The sequence below is a fragment of the Passer montanus genome, unplaced genomic scaffold (assembly GCF_014805655.1).
Source record: "Passer montanus isolate IOZ18808 unplaced genomic scaffold, ASM1480565v1 scaffold20, whole genome shotgun sequence".
NCBI lineage: Eukaryota > Metazoa > Chordata > Aves > Passeriformes > Passeridae > Passer > Passer montanus.
This window is the reverse complement of record NW_024366592.1, coordinates 12,212,842-12,235,258: the sequence shown is the minus strand read 5'-3', so window position 1 is coordinate 12,235,258 and position 22,417 is coordinate 12,212,842. Positions and strand designations below refer to the sequence as shown.

Sequence of the window (22,417 nt, the reverse complement as noted above, 5' to 3'; positions counted from 1 at the left end):
TCCTGCAAAAAACTTAGATCTAATTTTTCTTTTTATTTTTTTTAATCTACCTTATTTGTGTGGAGATTCAGGGGGTGGGGAACAGAACACAGATAAGATGTTGCTTTTGAAATCCCTGCTCTTTACTTAGGTCTGAGATGACTAATGCAATTCTAAAATCCTGTACCACCAAGACATGAATAACAAACCTACCTTATTTGCTTCTGAAGGTGTTTTTGTGTGATTTAAGAGCTTCACTAGAGAAGGCAAACTTATGTTGATAGGATGGCAGCACTCATTATTTGCTAATCAGGCCAGGCTGAAACTTCATTGTTTTTGTTTCCTAGAGAAAGAACTGAGATCACATCTGCATTTTATAAAAGCTCCTGAATTGTTACTGATCGACAACAAGCAGCAGCCAATGCTTTGCCTCTAGAAACTTACATTGTTTTGCAGTCAGAGTTGCTAGATATCGTGTCCTCATAAAAAGTCTGGTTAAGTCATTTATCCTCTGAAATTGAGAACTGCGCTTTCCTGAACAGCTAACAGAAATTATTACTAACAAGAATTACATGTGACAGGCTCCAGGCTCCATTATTCGGCTTCCTTTGTTCTTTAAAGGATATTCATTATCAACTGAAAACCTGCTAGTATTTCTAGCTTCTATGAAATAAGCTTTTCTTGTTTTTTTTTTTTTTTTTAAGTTAGCAACTTGGATTAGTAAAAGGGGAAGAAAGGATTTTTCTATCTGTTTTCTGGGGTTTCATATAAAATCTGCAAAGGCACTGGAACAATAGGGTAGGGAGCTAGAGCAGCTATGGGGCTTTAAAAGTCTCATGTGTAAGAGGTGTTCACACTATTTGCTGTCAGTTATGGTGTAGGAGTGGAGGGAAGGACTTGTAAAACCCTCTGCCTCTCTTCAATTTCAGGGGCAAGCACATTGGCTAGTTTTGTAAGGACCAGTCTAGCAGTGAAGCTGGAAGTGAGGCAACTTTTGCCTGTTACTCTGATGAGCGCTGGGGGCTCGTGCCTGTGGCAGGGCAGGAGTGCCTGGTGTGGCTGGCTTGCCTTGCCCGTGATGGAGCACTTTGCTTGCCTGTTCCTAGAAGCTCAAGTCCTTCTCCTGCCCAAGCTCCCCCATTCTGTGAATTATGGCAAGTCCATCAATCCTTCTTTCACAGTTGTTGAAGGCTATCACATATCAGGCTCATGTACTCCTGCCAGAGAGGCTCCTTGCACTTGCTCTTGTCCCCAGGACAGGCACTGCAGACACAGCCGTGCTTTGCTTAGCTCGGGATCACGCGCAACTCCGGGCTCTTGCCAGAGCACATGAGTAAACTGCATGTGCTCCAAGCCCAAAGCAAACAAGCAAAAACTGTGCCTTAAAACTCCCCAAAATATGCTGGATTAACAGGAATTATGAAAAAGCTGGTTGTGGAGCAGACTTGGATCATAGAAGTTAAGGGATAGGAATCCGCCGCTGGGCAGCAGAGCTTCTTCATGGAATGCTAGCATGGGACTGGAAATAAGTAGGTCCCTGAATGTCCTCTGCCACATCAGACTCTTCTCTACTCATCCGATTTCCATCTCTCCATGTGTTTGCTCCTCGTTGGAAATACAATAGAGTGATGGCTATACCTTAGACGTGCAGCTGGCATCAACCTGTCCTAGAGTGTGCTTGACACAGAGAAAGCAGATCGGAGCTGCTCCTGTAGTAAGAAAGTGGTAATCAGTTACATGGGAACAACAGGGGAGCATGGAGGTAGTCACTGGTTTTCCTTCTTCCTGCAGGTACCCACAATTCCCAGCAACACACAGACAGGGTCTAGGCAGATCAGCAGTAACTACAGCCAGGCTGCAGTCTGCCTCAGCTTCCCCCCCTTGAGATGCAACCCAGCCACCTTAGAGGTAGCTCTTTGCACTGTGCTGTCCACATAAAGCACAGGCTCTCAGAAAACCTCAAGTCACACTCTGCCCACTTTCCAACGAGCATTTTACACACACCACTTTTGTCCTGCAGGACATCCTAACTAAAAATTTTTGGGTTGGGATCTAGTTGGCTTGCACTTAGTCCTGAACTTCTTGGAACATTCCTAAATGTGCAAGTGGCACTTCTTCCATCTTCTCAGGAGACCCTTGCAGGTATCTAACCAGTAACACTGAAAGAGTCTCATGGTAGGGTATTGTCTACGCAGTTTCCCAGCCCTAGCAGCAACTAACCCTTTCCCTGAATGCAAACTAGTGCACACCTGTTGATTTCAAGAACTGCAGAGATAACATATCATGATGGATCCATTAACCCCTCTTGGAATTGCATAACCTGATGAACTATTACCATGCACAGAAAGCCAAGTAGGGTATTAGAGGAGATAAAATAAACTGCCAGGCAAAGACCATTGTTATGGCTCAGGAATAATGTTCCCTGAGGGCTTAATTACAGGTTGACCTAGGAAGGCATAAAAGACCAGGCACTTCCAGATTAAATGGGGAGAACTCAGCATAGATGTCACAAAGCAGGTGGCTCACAGTGGTGTAAAAGCATGGCCCCGAGCTTTTTATGAGGACCAGAAAATACAGTAAGAATGTGATGAATTTTATAAAGGATATTGTCTCCTTCTGGGCTATCAGCATTAGGAAATACATACATTTTTTTGCACTGTGGAGCAGAACCAGAACGTGAGGAACTTGAGTCCATTCACTGTAATTTGGGACTCAGACTGAAGCGGAGAAACTACTCACCAGTCTGGGATTTCCTTCCTTCCCTCCTTGCCTCTACAGTAGTGGGTTTCAGCCACTGGAATGGAGAGGTGGAAACTGTTCTACACCTCTGTGGGGAAACTTCCAAGACCTGCCACCCCAAACCACGGGAAGCCGGTGCCCTGCTGTCGGCAGCTCCGGGTAGGGCAGCCCTCGAGGACTGCCTGGCCACTGGGCAGCAACGCCCCAAGCCGCTCAAGGTGCTGATGGCGCACGGCCCGCCTTGAGGCTAGCACGGAGCAGTCCCCGCCGGAGCCCCCCGCGGGGGTCGCGGCGGGGCCGTCCCCGCGCGGGGCGGTGCGCGGGGAGCCGGTGGCCGCGGGGCCGGGGCGGGGCCGGGGCGGTGCGCGGCGGGGCGCGGTGCAGGGCAGCCGCGGGCACACGTGGCTCGGCCCCCCAAAAAGGCGCTCCCCGGCGGCGGGAGAGGGCAGTTCGTCCCTGGGTCCCCCCAGAGCCACCGCCGGTTCGCTCCGTCCAGCCGTCGGTGGGTGCCGGTGCCAGGGGCCGCTGTGTTGGCTGCGAAGCGGCGGCTCCCGCCCCCTGCGGAATCAGCCCCAGGACCGGGGCTGCCCTACCTGCCGGCACGATGAACCTCACCGCCGAGAGCCACCGCATTCCGCTGAGCGACGGCAACAGCATCCCGCTCTTGGGGCTGGGCACCTACGCCGACCCGCAGAAAGTAAGTCCGGGGGCACCGGGACGCCCCGCGCCGCGGGCGGGGGCAGATGCCGGCTGCCCTCGCTGCAGCCCCCCGAGCCGCGGCTACCCTGCTCCTTTCCTCCCGTCCCTGCTACTTCTCTCTTTGCTTCTTTCCCCGTGCGAAGTTAAAGACCCAGCTCTACAATGAGCAGTGCGGGCAGTGCACGGTCCGCAGATGAGGAAAAGGTGGGAAGAAATAAGAAAAAAATCCTGCCCAGCTTGCGGTGTGCGGCAGCTGCCACTGTCGCCCACCGCCCCGCGCCGCTGGGCGCACAGGCAGGGGCGTGGGGGACCTGGATTCTGGACGCTGCCGTGCAATGCCCGGGTTGGGAAGGGATGGGACCCCCGGCAAGGCGGCCAGGAGCCCTCGGCCCTCCGGAGCCAGGAGGGATGGTGCCGTCATCTCCCCTGTCTAGCCCCCTGCGACGAGAGTAGATAAGATGAGGGATTTCGGACCGCCCTGCGGCTGCCTCCGATACTTTCTAAGTAATGTTCCTGAAACAAAGACCCAAATTCCTGCATCCTGATTCCTGCGGCTCCCACAGCTGACTGCCAGCGGCCAAACCACTCTCAAATATTCCGCATCCTCCGGTTTTGCGCCGGGCAGGCATCTCATCTGACCCTGCCGGTCGGCTGCACCCGTGGAGGATGGGGAGGCACACCTGATGCTTCTTCCCTCTGCGGACCTTGGGAGCGCAAAGGCAATTCAGCAGCCACTGCCCTTTAAAGCTCTCCTAAACTGCATGATGTTTCATCAGTTCTCCTTTTTGTTTGTTTGAGGAGTTGGAAAAGAGGCATCGTGGCCAGAACCCTTCTTGTGTAATAGCTGCCATGCAATGTGTGTGTATGACTCTACATATCACAAGGTATTTAAAAGTACCTTTGTAAAGAAAACTCTTGATTAAAGCCATTTCCCAACCGCTAAATGTACCATGGTGCATCAATAACGGTGTCGAATTTTCAACAAACACTACTGCAGGCAATGCATTAATGATGCAGAAAGGGTGTAAGACGTCCCCAGGACTGCAGATCTCACCGGTTAAGGATGCTGGTTTACAGGGGGAGAATCAATACAAATTCATGACTTCAGAACCTGGGCATCGTCCCCCACATCTCTAAACTTTCAGGAGATATTTTCAGCTAGTGCATTCTTTGAATAATGGTTAAGGTCTCAACAGGAGTTTTGATATAACAAAGCAGAATGTTGCATAATTCAGTGTCAAAATAGCGCTGAATGAACTTGAAGCATCTTTTTCCAGACGTGTACATAATGCCCCCAACCCTCAAGTTGCAGTTTTTGCCCTAGTTTTAAGAAGAATGCAGCTGCCAGCACAAGAGCTCGTACCTTCATGCACTTCCTGCCTGCAGCCCGGACAAGCCGTGGCCCAATACGGTGGCATCAGGCAGGGAGCACAGAGTGGCAATTAACCTGATGGAGCTGAGAGGGGAGCTGGATGGGATTCCCCTTGCGGAGGCAGCTTCTCGGCACTGCTGTTACCCTGCTAAGAATTCATTCTGCAGGAATCCAGCTGTCCCAAAATCAACAGAGCAACATATCTGCTTCTTCTCCCCCAGTCCTGCAAAATCCTGACGGCTCTTTCCTTTGCCCTCCCGTGGTTCGAGGTGTACAGCGAGCCTTTGCATGGAGCTCAATGAGCCAAAATGAATCATTTTTAGGTAGTGCTGGTTTTCAGCAGAATCAGTCCCAGGTAGTGGCTTTTTGCATATACGTCCCTTGTTTTCTGCTAATAGAAGGCAGGGAGGACAGGATAATATAGGCATTGCTACGGCAACTCCAACTTAGAGTGATTGAAGCCACCGTGTAACTGTACCCTCAGTGGGGATGGGTGCACATATCCAACCACCCTTTCTCCTTCCCCCTGCGTTTGTAGGAGTTTGATTTTTCTGAGCTTTCTCCTTCTACACAATAAACACGTTAGAAAGTTATGGGTGGGAGGAGGAGCTGAGAAGAGGTAGAGAAAAGAGCAGTGATAAGGCACTTGCCACAGTCTCATTTTCACAGAAGACCAGGTGAAACAATGTGTGTTTATCTGACGGAGCTGGGCTGGGGTTTTACGCTAGGATTAGGACTGCTATTTGAGTCGAAGAACTTGTCACAGAGAGCAGCTGGGGAAACATAGCAGCAGCAGCGTGCTGTGGGATTTGTTGCAGAATTGTGCTCCTGGTCAGTGATGGGGCAGGATGTTTAAATAGGTCACGGCTTAAAATTTCCCCGTTTCAAAAAGGCTTCTTTGCTGATAAGGGGGGTGGGGAGTGGGGGCTTCTGTCAACTCGTTGCTTGGCAGTGGACTGCTGCTTGGCTGGGACAAGCTGCTTTGCCGAGTGCTAACTTGTGCCTGTTGCAAATTCCAATGGGATGCCTGGCAAGGTGTCTCCCCTGTTCCTCCTGCCTCAACAGCTGAAAGGCTTTGTGGCAACCCAGGACCGTTTCAAGGTTTATCTTGAGGAGTGAGGCTATAAACTAGCGCTGACACGTTTCCCTTAAAATGCTTAGCTGTAGCCATTTGTGGCTGAATTGCTTAAGAAGCAGCATCTGAGCCACCCATTCTCTGGCGGTGGGGGCAGGCAGCTGGTGGTAGCGACAGCTCAAGCCAGCCCCAGCACTCTATTTCTGCTCATGAGTCAGATCACTGCAACTTCTAGCTATTTTGTGCTTTGATATAAAATACAGAGCCATTCATTTGTCAGATTATTCATCTTGCTCTTGGAGGCAGGTTTTTGATTTAAGCTGGTTTGTTTTGATTTTTTTTCCCCCAAAGGTTATTCACCCTGGCACCTCCATGTCAGAGCAGCTTGTCCAAAACAAATCTGTTTTCTTAGTGTCAGGCTGTAGCCCAGTAGCTCGTAATGAGCCCAGAGTGTTCTTCCTGAAGTGCAGGAATGTGCTCGCTGGTTAAGCCAACCAGGCAGATCTAGTTAGCCATGGAACAGGGAAATCTGCTTCTCCGGCAGTCGGTTAGAAGAAAACAAAGGCAGGAGGCCAGCTTTCACGTTTCAGGCTTTGTCTGCATAAACTGAACAGCAGTGCCTTCAAAACTGAAATGTGTCAGCAGCTTGCCTTGCTCATCTTAAATAACTTAATTGTTCTCCCAAAGACAACTTTGAGAGATAAGTCATGCTTCTCTGGTTGTGAAATACTCAACAAAAAAATACATCTATTGACAAAAAAATCCCCCTGTGCAAGTTTACTGACTCAAAGTAGTACATCACTCATCAGGAGCAGAGCTGGACCACTGTGGAAAAGGTCTGTTCAATAATCAGACTAATTTTAATTGAATGCTCTTACCCCCTAGATGTAAGAGAGCCTTTCTTCTGACTGGGTGGAGGCTGGGATGACAATTCAGCTAATTCTTAGAGACTGAAAATGCAACGTGAAGGGTTTCTTTTGCTTTACTCTCCTACCACAGCAAGAAAGTACAATGAATCCATTGGTTATCAGTTCATCTGCTAACAGTAAGGAGTCTTCACTGGGTCACAGAATAGAATTAGTCATAAACTTGGGTTATTTATCAAGAGAAGCACATAAAAGTTTTTTACAGGTTTAATTCATGTTTCCTGTCCTTATTTGAAAATAAAAGAATGCAATAATTGCATAATTATTAAGCTTAATTTTCTTTTGCAGGCAGATTTCAGTGTGTTGAAGTTGGTTTTGCATTCTCCTTCATGCAAGCAAGGAAATGTTTGATTTGTATTAGATTTTTGCCTACATAAAAAAATAGTCTGTTTATCCTACCAAGGATGGACACAAGTAAAAAAGTGGAAATCTCAGCCACTGACTCCTTCCCCTGCTCTTTCTTTCCTTCCCCAAATATTCCTTCTCCTCATGGGTTTGGGTGGGAACCACAGTGGGAACTGTGAATCAGGACTATCAATGCACTCCAGACAGCTTTAAAATTTGAGGCCAATTCTACCTCTGTTAGGCTCTGTGGATCCTTCTGGCAAAGCCCTGCGAGTGCAGGAGCAGCTCTGCCAAGGCTTCAGCCGATGTACCATGTCCAGCTCCCCCTCCCTGAGGGCCCCCAAGCCGTTGACCCAATTCTCCAGGGTATTAAATAGATGGGTGAGAGGAGGGAGAGAGCAGTCCTGTAGGGGAGGGTGGTAGACAAGGACAGGGCCCTGGATGAGCCCCTGACATTGCTCTGGGCTACAGCAGAACCAGACCAGTCCATGGCAGGCTCCCATAACCTCCCAGCGCTGTAGCTCTCAGCACAGCCCATTGAGTGGTACTGGTACCCATCTGGAAGTAGATGAAGTGTGGGGATGAGCAGTCTTAGAGGGGAAAGGTGCTAAAAACACTCCTAAATCCTGGAAATCCTATGCCTCATTAAAACTGCACTTATGCCTGCTTCACTTTATAACTCATCCCTGTCAACACAGCTAAGATCATCAGTCCACTGTCTCCACATAAATACTCGCTGTTTCCCTGGAAGGTCAAGGGGCCTTGGCCACAGCTCCTCTCCTGCCTTCCTGTTTTGACTGAGGGAGGACAGGGCTTGGAGAGAAGGTTGTAGCAACCGCACTGTACACAGCCGCTGCTTCTGAAACATAAGATTGGGCAAAGTGCTCAAGAATAGCACTGGGTGAGGGCTGTTGGCAAGTCGCAACTTAGCTAAAAATGAGGTTCTGAGGTAGCCAAATCCATTCATAAATTGGAAGCAGTTTTGTGGAATAGTTTCAGGCAAAACAAATGGCAAAGCATTTAATTTTGGGCACTGGCAGTACAAGCTGAGGAATCAAAGAATTATTAAAGCACTTGGAGGTAGCAGTTGCCTTTCCCTGAATAGCCCACTGGTAAGGGAATCCACATGGGCGGTGGGAAACCAGATTCAGTCATCCTCTCAGCCTCTGGGGATTAAATTCATATCAGGCAGCTCAGGGAAATAACATGATTGTGGGGTAGGTGATAGCTAGAGAGGCAAGAAGAAACACGCACAGGCTGGAGGAGGAGGAGCACTCTGCCCATGGGAAAGCGCACTGCCCACCAGCCCCACAGCGATGGATGCTGAAGAACTTGGTATGGCATCCAGCCAGGAGGAAGAGAGACCCATTTCCCCAAATCTTTGACTACCACAAAGTAACCCTTGTGAGTGCCCAGACAGTCTGGGTTTTGTTTAAGAAGAAATTGCTGGTTTGAATCAGGGAGAGGAAAAGTTCATCCAGGGCTCCCAGATCCAGTCTGAGTGACCAAGTTAAAAAAATCTGGTTTGGATAAGTAAAAACATTGTTTTGGCACTCTGAATTACTTTTTACACCCAAGCTAGAAGCTGAACAGAGTAATTTTTCATTGTACAGGTCTAACAGCCTCTAATGCTCTCATAGGATCATTTATGCCAGGAAGTTCCTTGCACAAGGATGTGCAGGCACAAACTTTTTCAATCACTGAACGGTGCTGGCTGCACCCTGGCTGCAGGTTGCCTGCCTTTGGAGCTGTCATAGGCTGCTATTAAGTCAACAGAGGTAATAAGTGACTTGTCCACTTGAAGGGATCTGGATCTCTGAGCTGTAGTAAGGGAGGAATTACACACAACTTAATCCCCCCTCTTTTTCTCCTAGAAAGCCACTACTGGCTTCTGAAACAGGATTGTCTGGAGACAGCAATGATTTCAGGTGACTTGTAAAGAAAGTCACCTGGCCTGACCTACAAAATGAATCATATATTGAACGTTCCTGGGTGAAGTGACACTGCAGACACTGTTGAGCTTAAAGGCTTCAGCTTCTTGATTTCTTATCTGTAAATTTACTCTGACTCAGACAACTGTCTTCCTCCTGAGGTAAACTTGGCTTCTGGATTTTTTTCTTGAAAGAGATGAGAGAGGCAATGACAAGAGCAGGAACTATTCTAACATCCAAGTGTTCTTACAGCCTCATCTTATTTCACGTGACATGCTATTAAAATAAATATGTAAAGAAAATACCTTGGTCCTTTTAAGGTAAATGATTACACATGAATATGTGTTTGAACTCAGCAAGTATTGAGTATGAAGTTAGCTCTCTCATGAAGTGATCTTTATGAACCATGAAATTACCAGAGATGTGGGCCAGGGAATTATTTTTTTCAGAGGTAAAATATTGGGAACCCAATTTGAGCAGAGCTGGGATATTTGGCTACAAAATCTCATATTTATGCCTTGAACTTAAGAAAATAAAATTCTCAAAACAAAATAATTTTTAAAGGTTATTGGGTTATATGTCCCAACCAGCATTTCCCAAAGACATTGTGTCCCTTCACATTCCTTTTTGGTAACCACCACTGGCTTTCTCAAGCTCTTTGCTTTTTAAGCAGCAGTATTACTTCATGCAGTATTAGTTCTTCTTGTCTTCAGGGTGCGCTTTGGAGCGGCACAGCCATGGCTGTTCAACACGTAGCAACACGAGGTCTCTCAGGGTTGGGATTTCTGAGGTTTTTCAGAGGGTAGCCTCATGCTCTCTCAGTCTCTGAGGATATTCTAAAATCATACATCCAAGTGGAGACTTCTACACTTGAGTCAGGGGTGAAAGGAAGGAGACTCATTACTGCAGCCCAGAAAGACAACTGTGCCTGATCTACTACATGTGCTGGAGGGCTCCTTGCCTGCCTGTTAGTAAACTCTTAGCCTAGCCTTTACACTGAATAATATTTATCCTGAAACCCAATATCTGCAGCCAGATTGCTCACGGAGTCGTGACTCAGTTAGTTTTGTGCTTGAAGGACTAAGCCATACTGAGGCAATTCTGCTTGCACAGACTGCAGATGGCATGCCTTTCCTTCGGTGGCTGGTATCCTGGTGTTGAGTGATGCCCTCATTGATTAATTGCTCAGATTTTATTCCTTAACTAAGCCAGTTACTGGCAAGACCCAGTTGCCAAGAGCAGATAAAGACAGGATTTCTTGATATTTGGTGCCCAGATGCCTTGAGGAGGTGCAGCAGCAGGCATCAGCTTTTAGCAGGCAACAGACCAACTTGACTCTTGGGCAAGAGTTTGTGTGAAGAGTTAAGAAGCTGCAGTAATTGGGCTCTAGTATTGCCTTAATTCATCCTTGCTGTTTGCTACAGAGGTGGCAAATATTCCAGGGAATAAGTGGTTTCATACATGAAAGAGTGCTTTCACAGATCAAGCTTCTTATAACAAAGAGGTGAGGGTACACACCAGAAGGTTAAACTAAATCAAAAGAGTCTCAGAAAAAGTTCTGATTTCATTGATGACTTTTGCTAAAAGCTTACTGTTACACATTTTAAAATTCCCTTTTTATATGCTCAAGCAGCAGGTTTACTACCTCTGATTTATCTTGCATTCTCCTTTTTTCCTCAACTGTACAACTTTTTTGTTCTGCCACTGGAGCAGTCTTCCTCCATTTCTTTGTCTTTAACATTTCTTCTTCATGTTTAGCCTTGATTTCTAATCCTCTGCCTGCAACTGCCTCGTGATGCCTCAGTTCCTGCTAGCTCCCTGTATTCTTGTGTTATACAATGGAACATTTTGGCTTGCATAAATGCAAGATTGCATTTTATCTTGTTAAGAAAGAAAACCTAAGTAATATAATTAGAAAAATCAGGTAATTAGAAGAGGTAGATATTTTTTTTCCTGAAATGTGGTGGACTCAGAAACTCCTAGCTTTTGTATAAGAACTGTACTTAAACCAGATTTTAAATTTGGATTTGATAAAATGACTTACCACACTCTGTCAATCTGGAGGAAAAATTCTTGCATGCAACTTTTGGAGACATGAGTTTGTTCCTAATACTTTGATTTGCACCAAACCCATGGTTCTAAGACATTGTTGAATTTGCAAAATGCTCTTTTACCTCCATGCTCTTTTATCTTCCCTGATGAAATCTCTCTGGTTTTTCACTTCATGAAACCTGAAGCTTAATAGAAAACAAATTGATAGTATTACTAATCTCTACTTTGTGTTAATGGCTTCTGTTTCCAGTTGTGAACACAACTAGTGTATCATCATGTGTAGCAGATTAAAAACTGTTTAATGAAGTGGTCAATATGTAAAATTCCTAATGAGGAAGAGCCCAGCCTTGAAGATGAGTGTGAATGAAAGACTAACTTTCTGCCTACAAAGTTCATTAGCCAAGGGAGGACTTCTGAGTAAAATGGACAAAAAATGGCTGGTCCTGGGAAATGGTGAATTTTTGAGTTTGTTATAAGCAGCAGATTGTGGTCAGAGCAACTTCTTCCCCTCTCCCTGGCCACTCCAGCATACCTAAAACAAAAACCCTTCTTAAAATGATAGTACCTCTAACCTATGATGACATCTAGCTGCTACATGAAAACAATTTCAGACTGCTCCAGGACTAAGAGAGGTATCCACACACAGAGCCGAGGACTTGAACTAATGAATCCATTGATAGCCAGATAATTGCCTGGACTTGTGCAGTGATGCCTGCCTCATCCAAGCAGAGAGGCTGGCTCTTGCAGTCACCCTGGCACTGTGTCATTTGGCTCCCAAACACAGTACCAACACGTGCAGACTTGGACACGGCAAGAGTGCTCCACAGGAAAATGCTCTCAGAACAAGGGTTCCTTTAGAAGGTGACAGCTTTGTCTGGGAGTCAGGACAACTTTTGGATGGTGGATATCAGGTACCAGCATGACCCACCAAACTACATGTCTGTCTGTAACACAGGGTATCATGTTTAATCAGTCCAGATCCAAAACTAATAGAGGGTTAATCCAGATAAGCTTTTAGGACAGTAGCACTACTCGAAACTGGTCACCAGGGATTTTTCTTTGAAAAGTAACCAAACAGAAAACAGACCTTTTCCATTCCATAGCTGCATGCTGAGGTGACAAGCACTAGCTGTTTCATTATACCCTTCTTCCAAAAACTACAAAGTTAGCTGTTACCAGAGCAATAATACTAAACCAAATATTGACACCCAAAAAATAGTACTTTTATTCTTCTCTTTTCCTATGGCTTTCTAAATAAGTTGGGGTTTTTTAAAGACTGTTCAAAAGCCACAGGGAAAGCCTATCTATCTAATAAAAGTTAAGATTGTTTTACAGAAGATGAGACAAGAGAATCACTGACATTGTTGAAGAAGGGAAAAACTGAACCCCTACAAGTGTGTAACTGGGATTACCACAACTGAAAGATACACTTTTTTGCAAGAACATTTAGAGCCCAATTTTCCAGGCAAAGCTCTATTTTTAAAATGTCCCTGACCAACTCCATACATTAAATATGGCTGTGCACTCCTATGTGTCCCTGATTCCCCACAGTTCTCCAAAAAACAGTGTAAGCATGTTCTTGCAGCTCGTGTGGGGAGCTAACATCTGGATTGTCTCTTTGGTTGACCTAGGAGGCCAGATTTGTCAAAACTTGAAAGCACTGTGCAGAAAATGCCTCTCTAGGCTTCGAAGCCAACTCTTGTTGGTTCAACTAACTAGGTGGTGGAATTCCCCAAGTTTTACATTTGCCTTTGCAAACACTTCTTCGAACTGGCGCCAGAAACCTCTCCCCTTTAACTCTAGGGAATAAAGCAGAAGAGCTACTGGCAACCTTTTCTTCTCCTTTATTGCACAAGCTGGTGCTTTAACTTCCACTTGTACCTCACACATCCCTTTGATTGCATTGCTTGTCTGAAGGGTATTTTGATAGCACCCACCCTCCCAGATAGATCCATGCTTTCCAGGGCCAGCCACCTGGCTGTTGTGTCCTCCAGCTCTTCAGGAAACTTTCCCAGTCCACCCCCCTAGCACTGTAAGCACAGGGACCCAGGTGTGCACATCATGTTCTTGGTTTGCTTTAATCCTCTAGCTGCCTGCAGAAAGGTATGGCAGCTCTTTACTTCACCTTGCATTAACTGACTTTGTGTCAAGTGAGAAGTTGCAGAGTTCCTAAAACTGAGGATTCTGTAATCAAGTGTTAAAAATAACTCCAGCTACCCTCTGCCAGCTACAATAACAAGGCTTTCCTGAAGACAGCTTTGGCTAAATCCTAGAATAACAATGTCACAGGAATTGTAGAAATGCTAATTCTGCAGTTATGCAATTTAATTTCTGTTGTATGGAAAAACCCCACGCTTCAGGCCACTGATAGAGCATCAAGTTAGAGGAGAAAGGCACCCCTTTTCCACTTTCATTCATGGTGTGACACAAGGCCACAAGTGACACCATTCTCCCCATTTTCTCTGCACTTCTTTGCTGTTCTCCACCTCCCAAGGCAACACAGTGCATGACATAAAGCGAAGTTCTGGGCCGGCACAGCAGCCTTTGTCTCTTATCAGTGTTCTCTGCCTCCATTCCCAGCTCTACCTGCTTTTGCAGAGAACTCTTTGCTGGGTTTTGCTTCCTGAATGGTGGCTGCCAATGCTTCCGGGGGATGAAAGCCAGATTTTCCTGTGTACGAGAGAGAGGGATGTGCTGGCGGTTGCATTTTCCAAGAAAGAGGTGTACAGTACAGCTTCTCTTTTACAAGATTAAACAATTCTAAGAATTTACCCTTGTGTGGCTCATATCCTCTGGCTTTGTAAACTCAACCTGTGCTTTCCTGCAGGGCCTTCAGTACACATGCTTTCTATGCTCTATTCCTAACATCTTAAGCCAATCCTTTTTGCCAGTTTGTCCAGAAAACAGGCTAATGGAAATAAGCAACTGGGCTTCTAGAAACTTGCACAAGAATCTGTGTGTGAGTGCCGAGCTCTGATGAAGGAGGCTCTGAGTCAAGGAAAGTACCTACTTTCTCCTTCCTGTATTTAGCTGACTAAGATTCCTAAACAGCGGCTCCACATCCTAAATTACAGGTTTGGACTGGAGCACTTGGCCCATGGCTTGGATATCTTGTGTAATTCTGCTGCAGCTAAACTCAGATTTTTCCAGAAGATGGCCCTGTGTCTCCTAACACTTCAGGCTTTTCTCCCCAGGATCATTATTCTCGGCTAAAAGACTCCAAAGCATTGCACTAAACAGGTGAGATGCTCAGGACTAAGGTAAAGGGCTTCTCCCCTGAAGTGCTGCTTCCTCTGCTCTCATGCGCTGCTGATACCATGCAACTCTGTAAAGCTGCTCGTGTAAAACAGGGCAAAGCCGAATCTGGAAGCCTGAGTCAGACTGTTTTCCTTTACCATACGCACTAATAAAGAATACATGATGATACTGATGTTAAAACATCAAAGCAACGACTAGAGTAGCAGTTCACATGGTTTTGCAAGATTATAATCTACTGCCACTGTGTCCTGTTAGTTTTGTCTTTGGAGATAACCCTCTTAATCAGCTGGAAAGCCAATAGAAATTGCTGACCAGAAAAAGATGCTATAGAAAAAGCAAAAGAATTGGAGGGCAGCTGAACTGTGCCACTAAATAACAGTAATAAGTCAGACAACCACTAACACTGCTGAGCAAATACTGTTCTACTTGAGTGGGAAGAGAAAACTCATGGGTATGCCTGCACAAAAATATTCTCCTGTGGTTTGGTCATGTGCACTCACAAAAGAAATTGAAGCTGAACCATTTGCTATGGTAGGGAGAATAGGTTTTGACAAAATGGGATGTGACAGAAGATGTCTGGAATAAACATTAAAAATTAGGGAAGTTTATGGCCTCAGAGGAAAAAGAGAGCAGACCCTTTCAGACAGACAGAATTGATGAAGCACATTGCTTTTTCAGACTCACAGAAAGTGGTAACTGGCCAGTTGGCTACTTCATATGTGGAGAAGGGGCCAAATTGCTGCTTTCTTTCAGTGAAGGTGCATATCTGAGTCTGCTCCCCCAGCCCTTCTGTTGGATTTATTTATCATGGAACCTGAAGGAAGCAGATACCAGTTAAATCTGTCATGCATGATGGTAAATCAGCTGGTTTACAAGCTATAGATTGATAGAGGGAATAATTGTGTCTCTTGTTTTTTTTAAAGTTTACGATCTTAAAAATAACACAGATGCTATTGAAGAAATTATTAGTGATTGAGCAAGTCCTCCTAGTCAACCAAACAGTTATTCTTTTATCGTAAAATGTGCAATAAACTAATATGGTTCTTTGGCACAAATTAGTGACTGTCTGCAAAAGCACTGAAGATAAATATCTGACTTACAGTGCACAAGTGGTTATAAAACTCCCATTCTAAAACAAGTCTTTGATCAAAGTAGCATAGTTGCAAGACACGTTGATTAGAAGCTGAAACATTAATTATGGCGAAGGGTCAAGAACACCTCTTATCTACACTTAAATAAAAAGTAATAAAGAAGCAGAGATTTGTCTTAAGGCCAAAGTTAGACAGTACTGAATTACTACTAACAAAGCACAAAGGTTTATGACACAGAGACACTTCAGTACCTCATCTAGTATTTGTACTACTCTGAAAGTGAGCTCTGCTCATTCAGGAATGGTGCAAGAATAAATCTCTGTCTGGAGTGAGGAGGCAGCATAGGCAGCTGCATTTTAAGCAATGTCCTAAGTGAGTATAACCTGCAGGAACGAGGGGGAAGAGGTCTGGGGTTCTGAGTAGAATAAGGTGGCTGTCCATGGCCAAACAGCCTGGGAAGTGCTGTTCCATCAGCTGCTGTGATTAGTGATTAACCGTTATACAATACAGATGAATCACAAATTTCTATCTGCACTTAAATAAAAGCTGGTTTTCAGTTGGTAACCTTTGATCTGGTCACTACTGAAGACCAATGAAAGACAGAAGAGATTGAAACACCTCAGGCTGAGCAGTGAAGTAGAGGGGAAAGATCGAGGTTTGTGCCTTCTCTGATGGAAAGATGGATGAGCAGTGGTGGTTTGAGTCACCCAACTTTGGTATGGTCTGTCAGGAAACAATGGAATAAGATACGACACCTAAAGCAACACTTCTAATAATGGCAATACCACAACATGACTAGCCTGTGCAAATCATCAGCACAGTTTACCACAGCCCATTACTGCAGGATTGGAAGGATTAAATATGTGAAATACCAGAAATGATAGTTTCTCCATTAGAATGAAAATAAACATATGGTATAAAGTTTCCAGACTCACAGATGTCTCAGACCTTCATCTGGGATGGTTCAATAGAGGCAATATTTTCCAAAAACTATTCCCTAGATTGCTTTGCATTTTTATATGAAGCACCTTAGACCAGAATCTGTCAGAACTAATATACCACATCAGATGAAATGGACTAGTGCAATAAAAACATACATATATAATGTAAACCCATCTCCGGCCATTGGTAATCAAGACCTGATCCAAAAAAAGCCACCCCGAGCCCCTAAAGAATAAGGTTATTCCTTGAGATGGAAGAGTCTTTCAAAAGATTATTTGTACAGATGTAAGTCCCATATAAAAAAATTAAGAAATACACAGAAGTTCAGCTCTAACACAAGTCAACTGATTCAGCCAAAAGCAGATGCAGTAACTGCAAGCATTTTCCTCTTTTACCCTCCTTCCATGGCTGAAACTGTGCTGTTCCCTTGCCTGTGAGACTCTACCTTTCCTCATCTGTTCCTTCTGCTTTTCATACTGACCAAATTGGCCCTGGTGACTGAGAAAAGATGCAACCCAATAATCAACCTTTTCTTGCCTGGTAGAGTTTAGTTTACAGCATCAGGAAACAATAGGGAGCTGTGTTTGTGCAATCTCTCAAGAATGTGAAAAGGGGAAATTCTAGTACTGGGTTCACATCCCATTTTCAGTTATATTATGGTAATGCATCACTGTCCTCTAAGTGCTCTGCTTTCATACACTTGAATGGTAAAAGTCAAACAGGCTGAAGCAATCTAGAAGACACATTGTTTGCAAAATCATATTTCAGAGAGAAAAAACACTGATAATACTTTTGGAAATATACTTATCTTTCAGATAACTAATAATCACTTAGGCTTGAGCTCCCCAGACCTTTCAGCTGAGCCCTGTTGCTCTGTGCCAGTCAGACTGTGCTTTGCAACAGCGGCTCCAACCTCGTGCAGCTCATTGCTGGGGCAGAGGTCTGAGGTTACTGTCATCAGTCACCGCAGGCTTGTAATACTCGTGTCAGAGCTTTCATCCTGATGCCTCTCTCAAATCCTCTCCTGCAGGTTCAGGCAGGGACAAAGCAGAGAACATGTTGGAGGCTGTCATTGCTCTGTGCCTCGCACTTCTGTAACGCTGCCCAGCATGCCCCAAGTGAAAAGTAGCCATTGAGTGTGCCTGAAAAGCTGGTAGCTGCCATGGTCTTCCTTACATCCATTAACAATTGGGAAAGGGCCCTGCTAGGGGCCAAGCATGCTTTTGAGAGGCTTCCACAATGAAAGCAGCAAAGCAATGAAACAAGTGTTACATTGTCTTCCTCAATTAAGCACACAGTATTGCATCATTATTGCTGTAAATACTCTAGAGTGCCAAATTGTGCTGTTTTGCTCCTAGGCCCTCATTCAGGTCTTTAATAAATCAGGGCATGTGTGAGCAGTATTGTATTTTAAGTAACCTTCCAACACTGCATGCTGAAGCAGAAAGTTCCTCCCAAGCCCAAACAGAAGTTGGTCCATTTTGTGTGCCTCAGAGTTAGTCAAGATGGGGCGCTGAGCAAGCAACCCATTATCCCAGAATGACCTGCCTCCAGCCCACAGTGAACTGAACGACAGGGATGAAGACATCCCCAGGTGTCTTCAGCAGTCCTTCTAAGACTTCTTTCATATGCATGGAAGGGAAGAAGAATGTCCTTAATCATTGAAGCATCCTATAGCAGCTATAGCAGAAGTGGCAGCTGTAAAAGGACAGCTATGGAAGAGAAGCTATTTCTTTCATGACAAACTCATGGACAGCCAGGCCAGTGGCAGCTGTTAAAGGACAGCTAGGAGAGAGAGGAAGGAGAGCTATTGCTATGGTGCAAAATGGTCCTTCCCAATAACACTTACTGCCAATCCCGCTTCTCTTCTTCCTTTGGCATTGTCAAAACCAACAAATTTGACATCCTCTCTTCATACTATCTCATTTCCAGATGCCTCTGGCATCTGTTTTCTTCACAGGAGAAGCAGTGTGGTCTTAGCCCTGTACTTGCAGATAGCAGAATCCAATTCTTGCCATTTGTTGTTGACAGATAGCATCACAGCAGAGCAGTTTCACTTGCCCTACTTCAGGTTTTCTTAAAGTGAATCAGATATCCCTGTTGTAGCAGAACAATGCCCATGAAAAGGATGGGAGAATAGCATTGCTGCACGCCCTTGGCCACCATGACTTAGGTCTGCTCTCTCATTACAAAAAGTGTAGGAACCATAAGTTGTTTTCAGTACAATTTTAGTGACCAGACAAATCATTTCAGTAACCAGTTTTGTGCTTTTTTGCTTAGTTTGGCCTACATGTAATTTTGCTTGCCACGCTGGCTAATGGAAAATATGACTGTTCTGAAAAAACAAGCTTACTCCTGTAATTTTGGCAATGATGAGCAAACAGTACAAAAATGTCACTTACTAGGAGATTTCTTGGGATCATCTTAAACTGAAGCAGTAAAATATATATAAATATACACTAAAGCAAGTACTGTTTTTTAACCACACATTAAAGCAGCTTTTCAGAACTGGGAATACCAGTAGATAGTTCTGACTTTCAGATTATGATACCAACAACTGTAAGTTGATTTGAGGAGAAAGATGTCAACCCAAATTCCTGCACTGCTGAAAGGTCCAAGCTATTCAAAGAGCCTCTGATCAGCAGGTACCAAAAAGTCATCTTCCCCTTGAATAAGCCACTTTATCAAATGGGTGTCGTAGATAAGCCCTTGCTCGCTAGATAAGAAATTCTGAAATTGTTTTCATATCACATGCATTTGATTCTACTTCCTGAGGACACTAGTATTTTCTCTTTCATGGACATAATGAGACAGTTTTTTGCTTTGCTGCCTTTTCCAAGTCTAATCTCACATGCTCAACAGTTTTGAGAAAAAATGCACAGCCCTCTCTTATTTAGAGGTTGGAACATGGTTGCCGGGGAGGTAAGGGGTGGTCACTCAGGATGAATTACACCACAAATTGTGCACATATCTCAGGGACCCTCTAGCATTGAAGGAGAGGTAAGCTGACACTGTGTTAATTCTTTTCCTTCTCCCACCAGACTCCCAAAGGTTCCTGTCTGGAGGCAGTGAAGATTGCCATCGATGCTGGGTACCGCCACATCGACGGTGCCTTTGTCTACTTCAATGAGCATGAAGTGGGACAAGCCATCCGGGAGAAGATTGCTGAAGGGAAGATCAAGAGAGAAGACATATTTTACTGTGGCAAGGTGAGAACCTGCACTCAAATTATTTACACTAACTCCAGGACTTCTGTGAATGGTTTTTCTTAAGAGTGCTGGCGGTCAACATCTGGAATGTTTCCTTCCAGATCCAACATCCTTTATTTTTCTTTCCTAGCGTTACCAGAACGCTGCAGATCTTTATGAACACTAGGTTTCCTGTGAGGCACAGGAATCACTGTTCTCTGTTTAAATCTCTGATAGCAGTGGGAACCATGCAACATTCCTTCTGCTTAGTTATTGTAGGCACCTGCATGTGAAGACTACACCTAAGTTCAGCCTAAAGTGCTGCCTAGCCTGTTACTGTGCCACACATTGTGCTGTCACACACAGAGCCCCAGCTGGACAATGATCCTGCAGCTGAGCTATTTTCTGTTAGAGCAATTCCCTGCACAGGTTTGCCATGAGGTTGCACAATGAAAGAGGTGGGAGCAAGCATGTGCATGCCAGTGTCTGTGTATGGGAGAACAGCAAGTGCCTACATTGGTACTACTGCCAGAAAATTATTCATCAAGCTACACCCTTAGTTACTGTATCACTTGTAATTAAAAAGTTCTAGGATGATGAATTAACTTACTTGGAGAGAAGATGTCATTACACTTCTGTTCTAGAGCAATGAGGCTGGAGTAATGCATGAGCTATTTTATATATTCAAGTCTTAACTCTATGACTTGACTCTCTCCTAAAAGAATGAAATCCCTTGTCCAATGAAGTGTCTGACAGAAGCTGTCACAACGATGAATTACCCAGGTATAAGAGAGGTCATTGCACATTGTAGTGCAATGGTGCCTGTCCAGTTTCTAAGGGAGTTTATGGCCTCAAATAGTCCTTTCTGCAGTGCTTCTTTGAACACATCAGGCTAATATTTTCCCTTTTTCCTTTCCCAAATAAGACGTAATCCACAATTACTCAACAGACTTGCAAATAAACACCACTGTTCCTAGAGTGAAAGATCCCATGGGATAAGAGGCCTGGCTTACTGTGAGTAATTTAGTCAAGTTCTATGATCTGGGAAAATTAAGCTTCATATTGGATAGTTTGCAGACCAAGTGGATTTTCAGCAGCTATAGACCAATTTCCAAGTACAGCAATTTCCAATCTGCAAAATATGCACCTCTTTTCCAAGTGTCCTGCTTGGTTCTACTGATAACAACTGTGCCATTCTGAGAAAAGCCTCACGTTCTCAAATTCTCTGCCTTTATCAGGAGAATTTCTCAGTCTCTTATACGCCAAATATGTTGTTTTGGATCAGTGAAAATATTTGGTTTCAACAGTTTTATAGGTTCATTACTGCAAGTTATCAGTAATATTACAAATCAAAACCACCGAGTTGTGCCAAAAGAACGAGATGTCCTAACAATTTTGAATATTTTAACTTTCTCAACTGCTTCCTCTGCAGTTTATTTGCCCACATCAACCTTTAGGCTCTATGAAAGCACACCTCCTGGTAAAATTTCCAAACTTCCTTTATTTATTAAGTCTTTCTGTATTCTGTTGTCTGATCTGATCACCAGATTATTTTCTTAGTTAATACTCACTAAATAAACATTGAGTCATTTGGAAAACTGCAGGTCCTGCAAGGCACAGGGCTGCTACACACAGTACCACAACAGCCAATGCCTGTGCTCCCAGCCTGCCATGTGTCTGTGAGATGACACACAAATGGATTTCTCTTACAGTCATGTCTCATACAGTTTGTGCTTGACAAAATGTCAGCCGCTCAGGGTGACAGTCCATTATAACATTTCTATGATCTTTAAAAGAGTTCAAAGGCAGAAACTGAAAATAATCTGCAATTAATTCAATCCATCACAATCAAGGATTTTCACAGCTTTCACTCAAAGCTCTCACAGCAGCTCTGAACTTCCCAGGAGTGGGAGTGGATCTCCCTTGCCTTATGTACCTTTAGTTTAATGCACCTCACAAACTTAGGCAGCTTACAAACTACAGGCAAATCTCAACCCAGTAGATACTTCAGGCATTGATCAGTAACTGATTGATATGAACTGTTGCATCTTCTAGGAAACTTGGTAGATACACAGACCATTCTTGGAAGCACCAGGCACTGCAGAAGTTAGTTATGTGTTCTTCCTTACTGACATCAGAAGTACTGGAAATTCTCAAGAGCCTTCAGATTCAAGCCCCTCGTGCAGACCTTTCCTGAAGCAAAGATGCTGTAGATGGAAGGCTGATCCATCAGCAGGGACTGACGAGAGCAGCCCTGCTGAGTGGCAGCATTACTGGAACAGTGACCTGGTGTGATCGTGCTGCATCTGCCAGTTGAAATCATCAGCACTTGCACTTGGCTCTTGCTGCTGGCTGCCTGATCAGGCAGAGCAGCTCAGCATCCAGAAATTTTAGAGGTTTTATATCAACTGCCAACATCTCACTTGGCTTATACAGCAAGACCTTTTTGGTCTCCTCTTTCATCCCAGGATATTTCTTTCATTAAACTAGAAGTAACATTTCCAGGAAATGTGGTGTCCTGAAATGCCAAAGCCAGCTGGCAGCTTTGACTGCTCAAACATGGGTTCTGCTTAGGTAGATAATACAATTACTTGTACAAATCATGAGAACAGTTATAAAACTCTCAAGTTTCCATGGCATCGATGTATTGACATAGAACAAATGTTTTTAAACATAGTACAGTTGTTTTTAAAGGCTGGTTCTTCAGAACCTCTGCAGTTTTAGAAGGAAGTATATTCACTGGCAAATGGCTCGGTAGAACTGGGCTCGAAAGGGCACTCAGAAAAACTACTTCTAAGCAATATATGTCAGGTTATCAAA

At 44.5% G+C, this 22,417-nt stretch overlaps 1 protein-coding gene and 1 long non-coding RNA gene across 3 annotated transcripts in view; one reads left to right on the top strand and one right to left on the bottom strand.

The window, feature by feature from the left end:
• Positions 1 to 663: 663 nt before the first annotated feature.
• LOC120501670 lies at positions 664 to 2,902 on the bottom strand. The gene is made up of 2 exons (XR_005627367.1): positions 2,719 to 2,902; positions 664 to 1,688 (listed from the first exon to the last, which is right to left on the bottom strand). It is a non-coding gene; the product is annotated as an uncharacterized LOC120501670 (long non-coding RNA).
• Positions 2,903 to 3,099: 197 nt separating this feature from the next.
• AKR1D1 (aldo-keto reductase family 1 member D1) overlaps positions 3,100 to 22,417 on the top strand; it is a 34,702-nt gene continuing 15,384 nt past the window's right edge. The window contains exons 1-2 of one of the 2 annotated variants that reach the window (XM_039708248.1): positions 3,100 to 3,415; positions 19,451 to 19,618. In XM_039708248.1, the coding sequence (XP_039564182.1) occupies positions 3,323 to 3,415; positions 19,451 to 19,618 (261 nt within the window). In that variant the 5' untranslated portion in view covers positions 3,100 to 3,322. The remainder of the gene's footprint in view (positions 3,416 to 19,450; positions 19,619 to 22,417) is intronic. The other variant, XM_039708247.1, reaches the window with a different exon arrangement.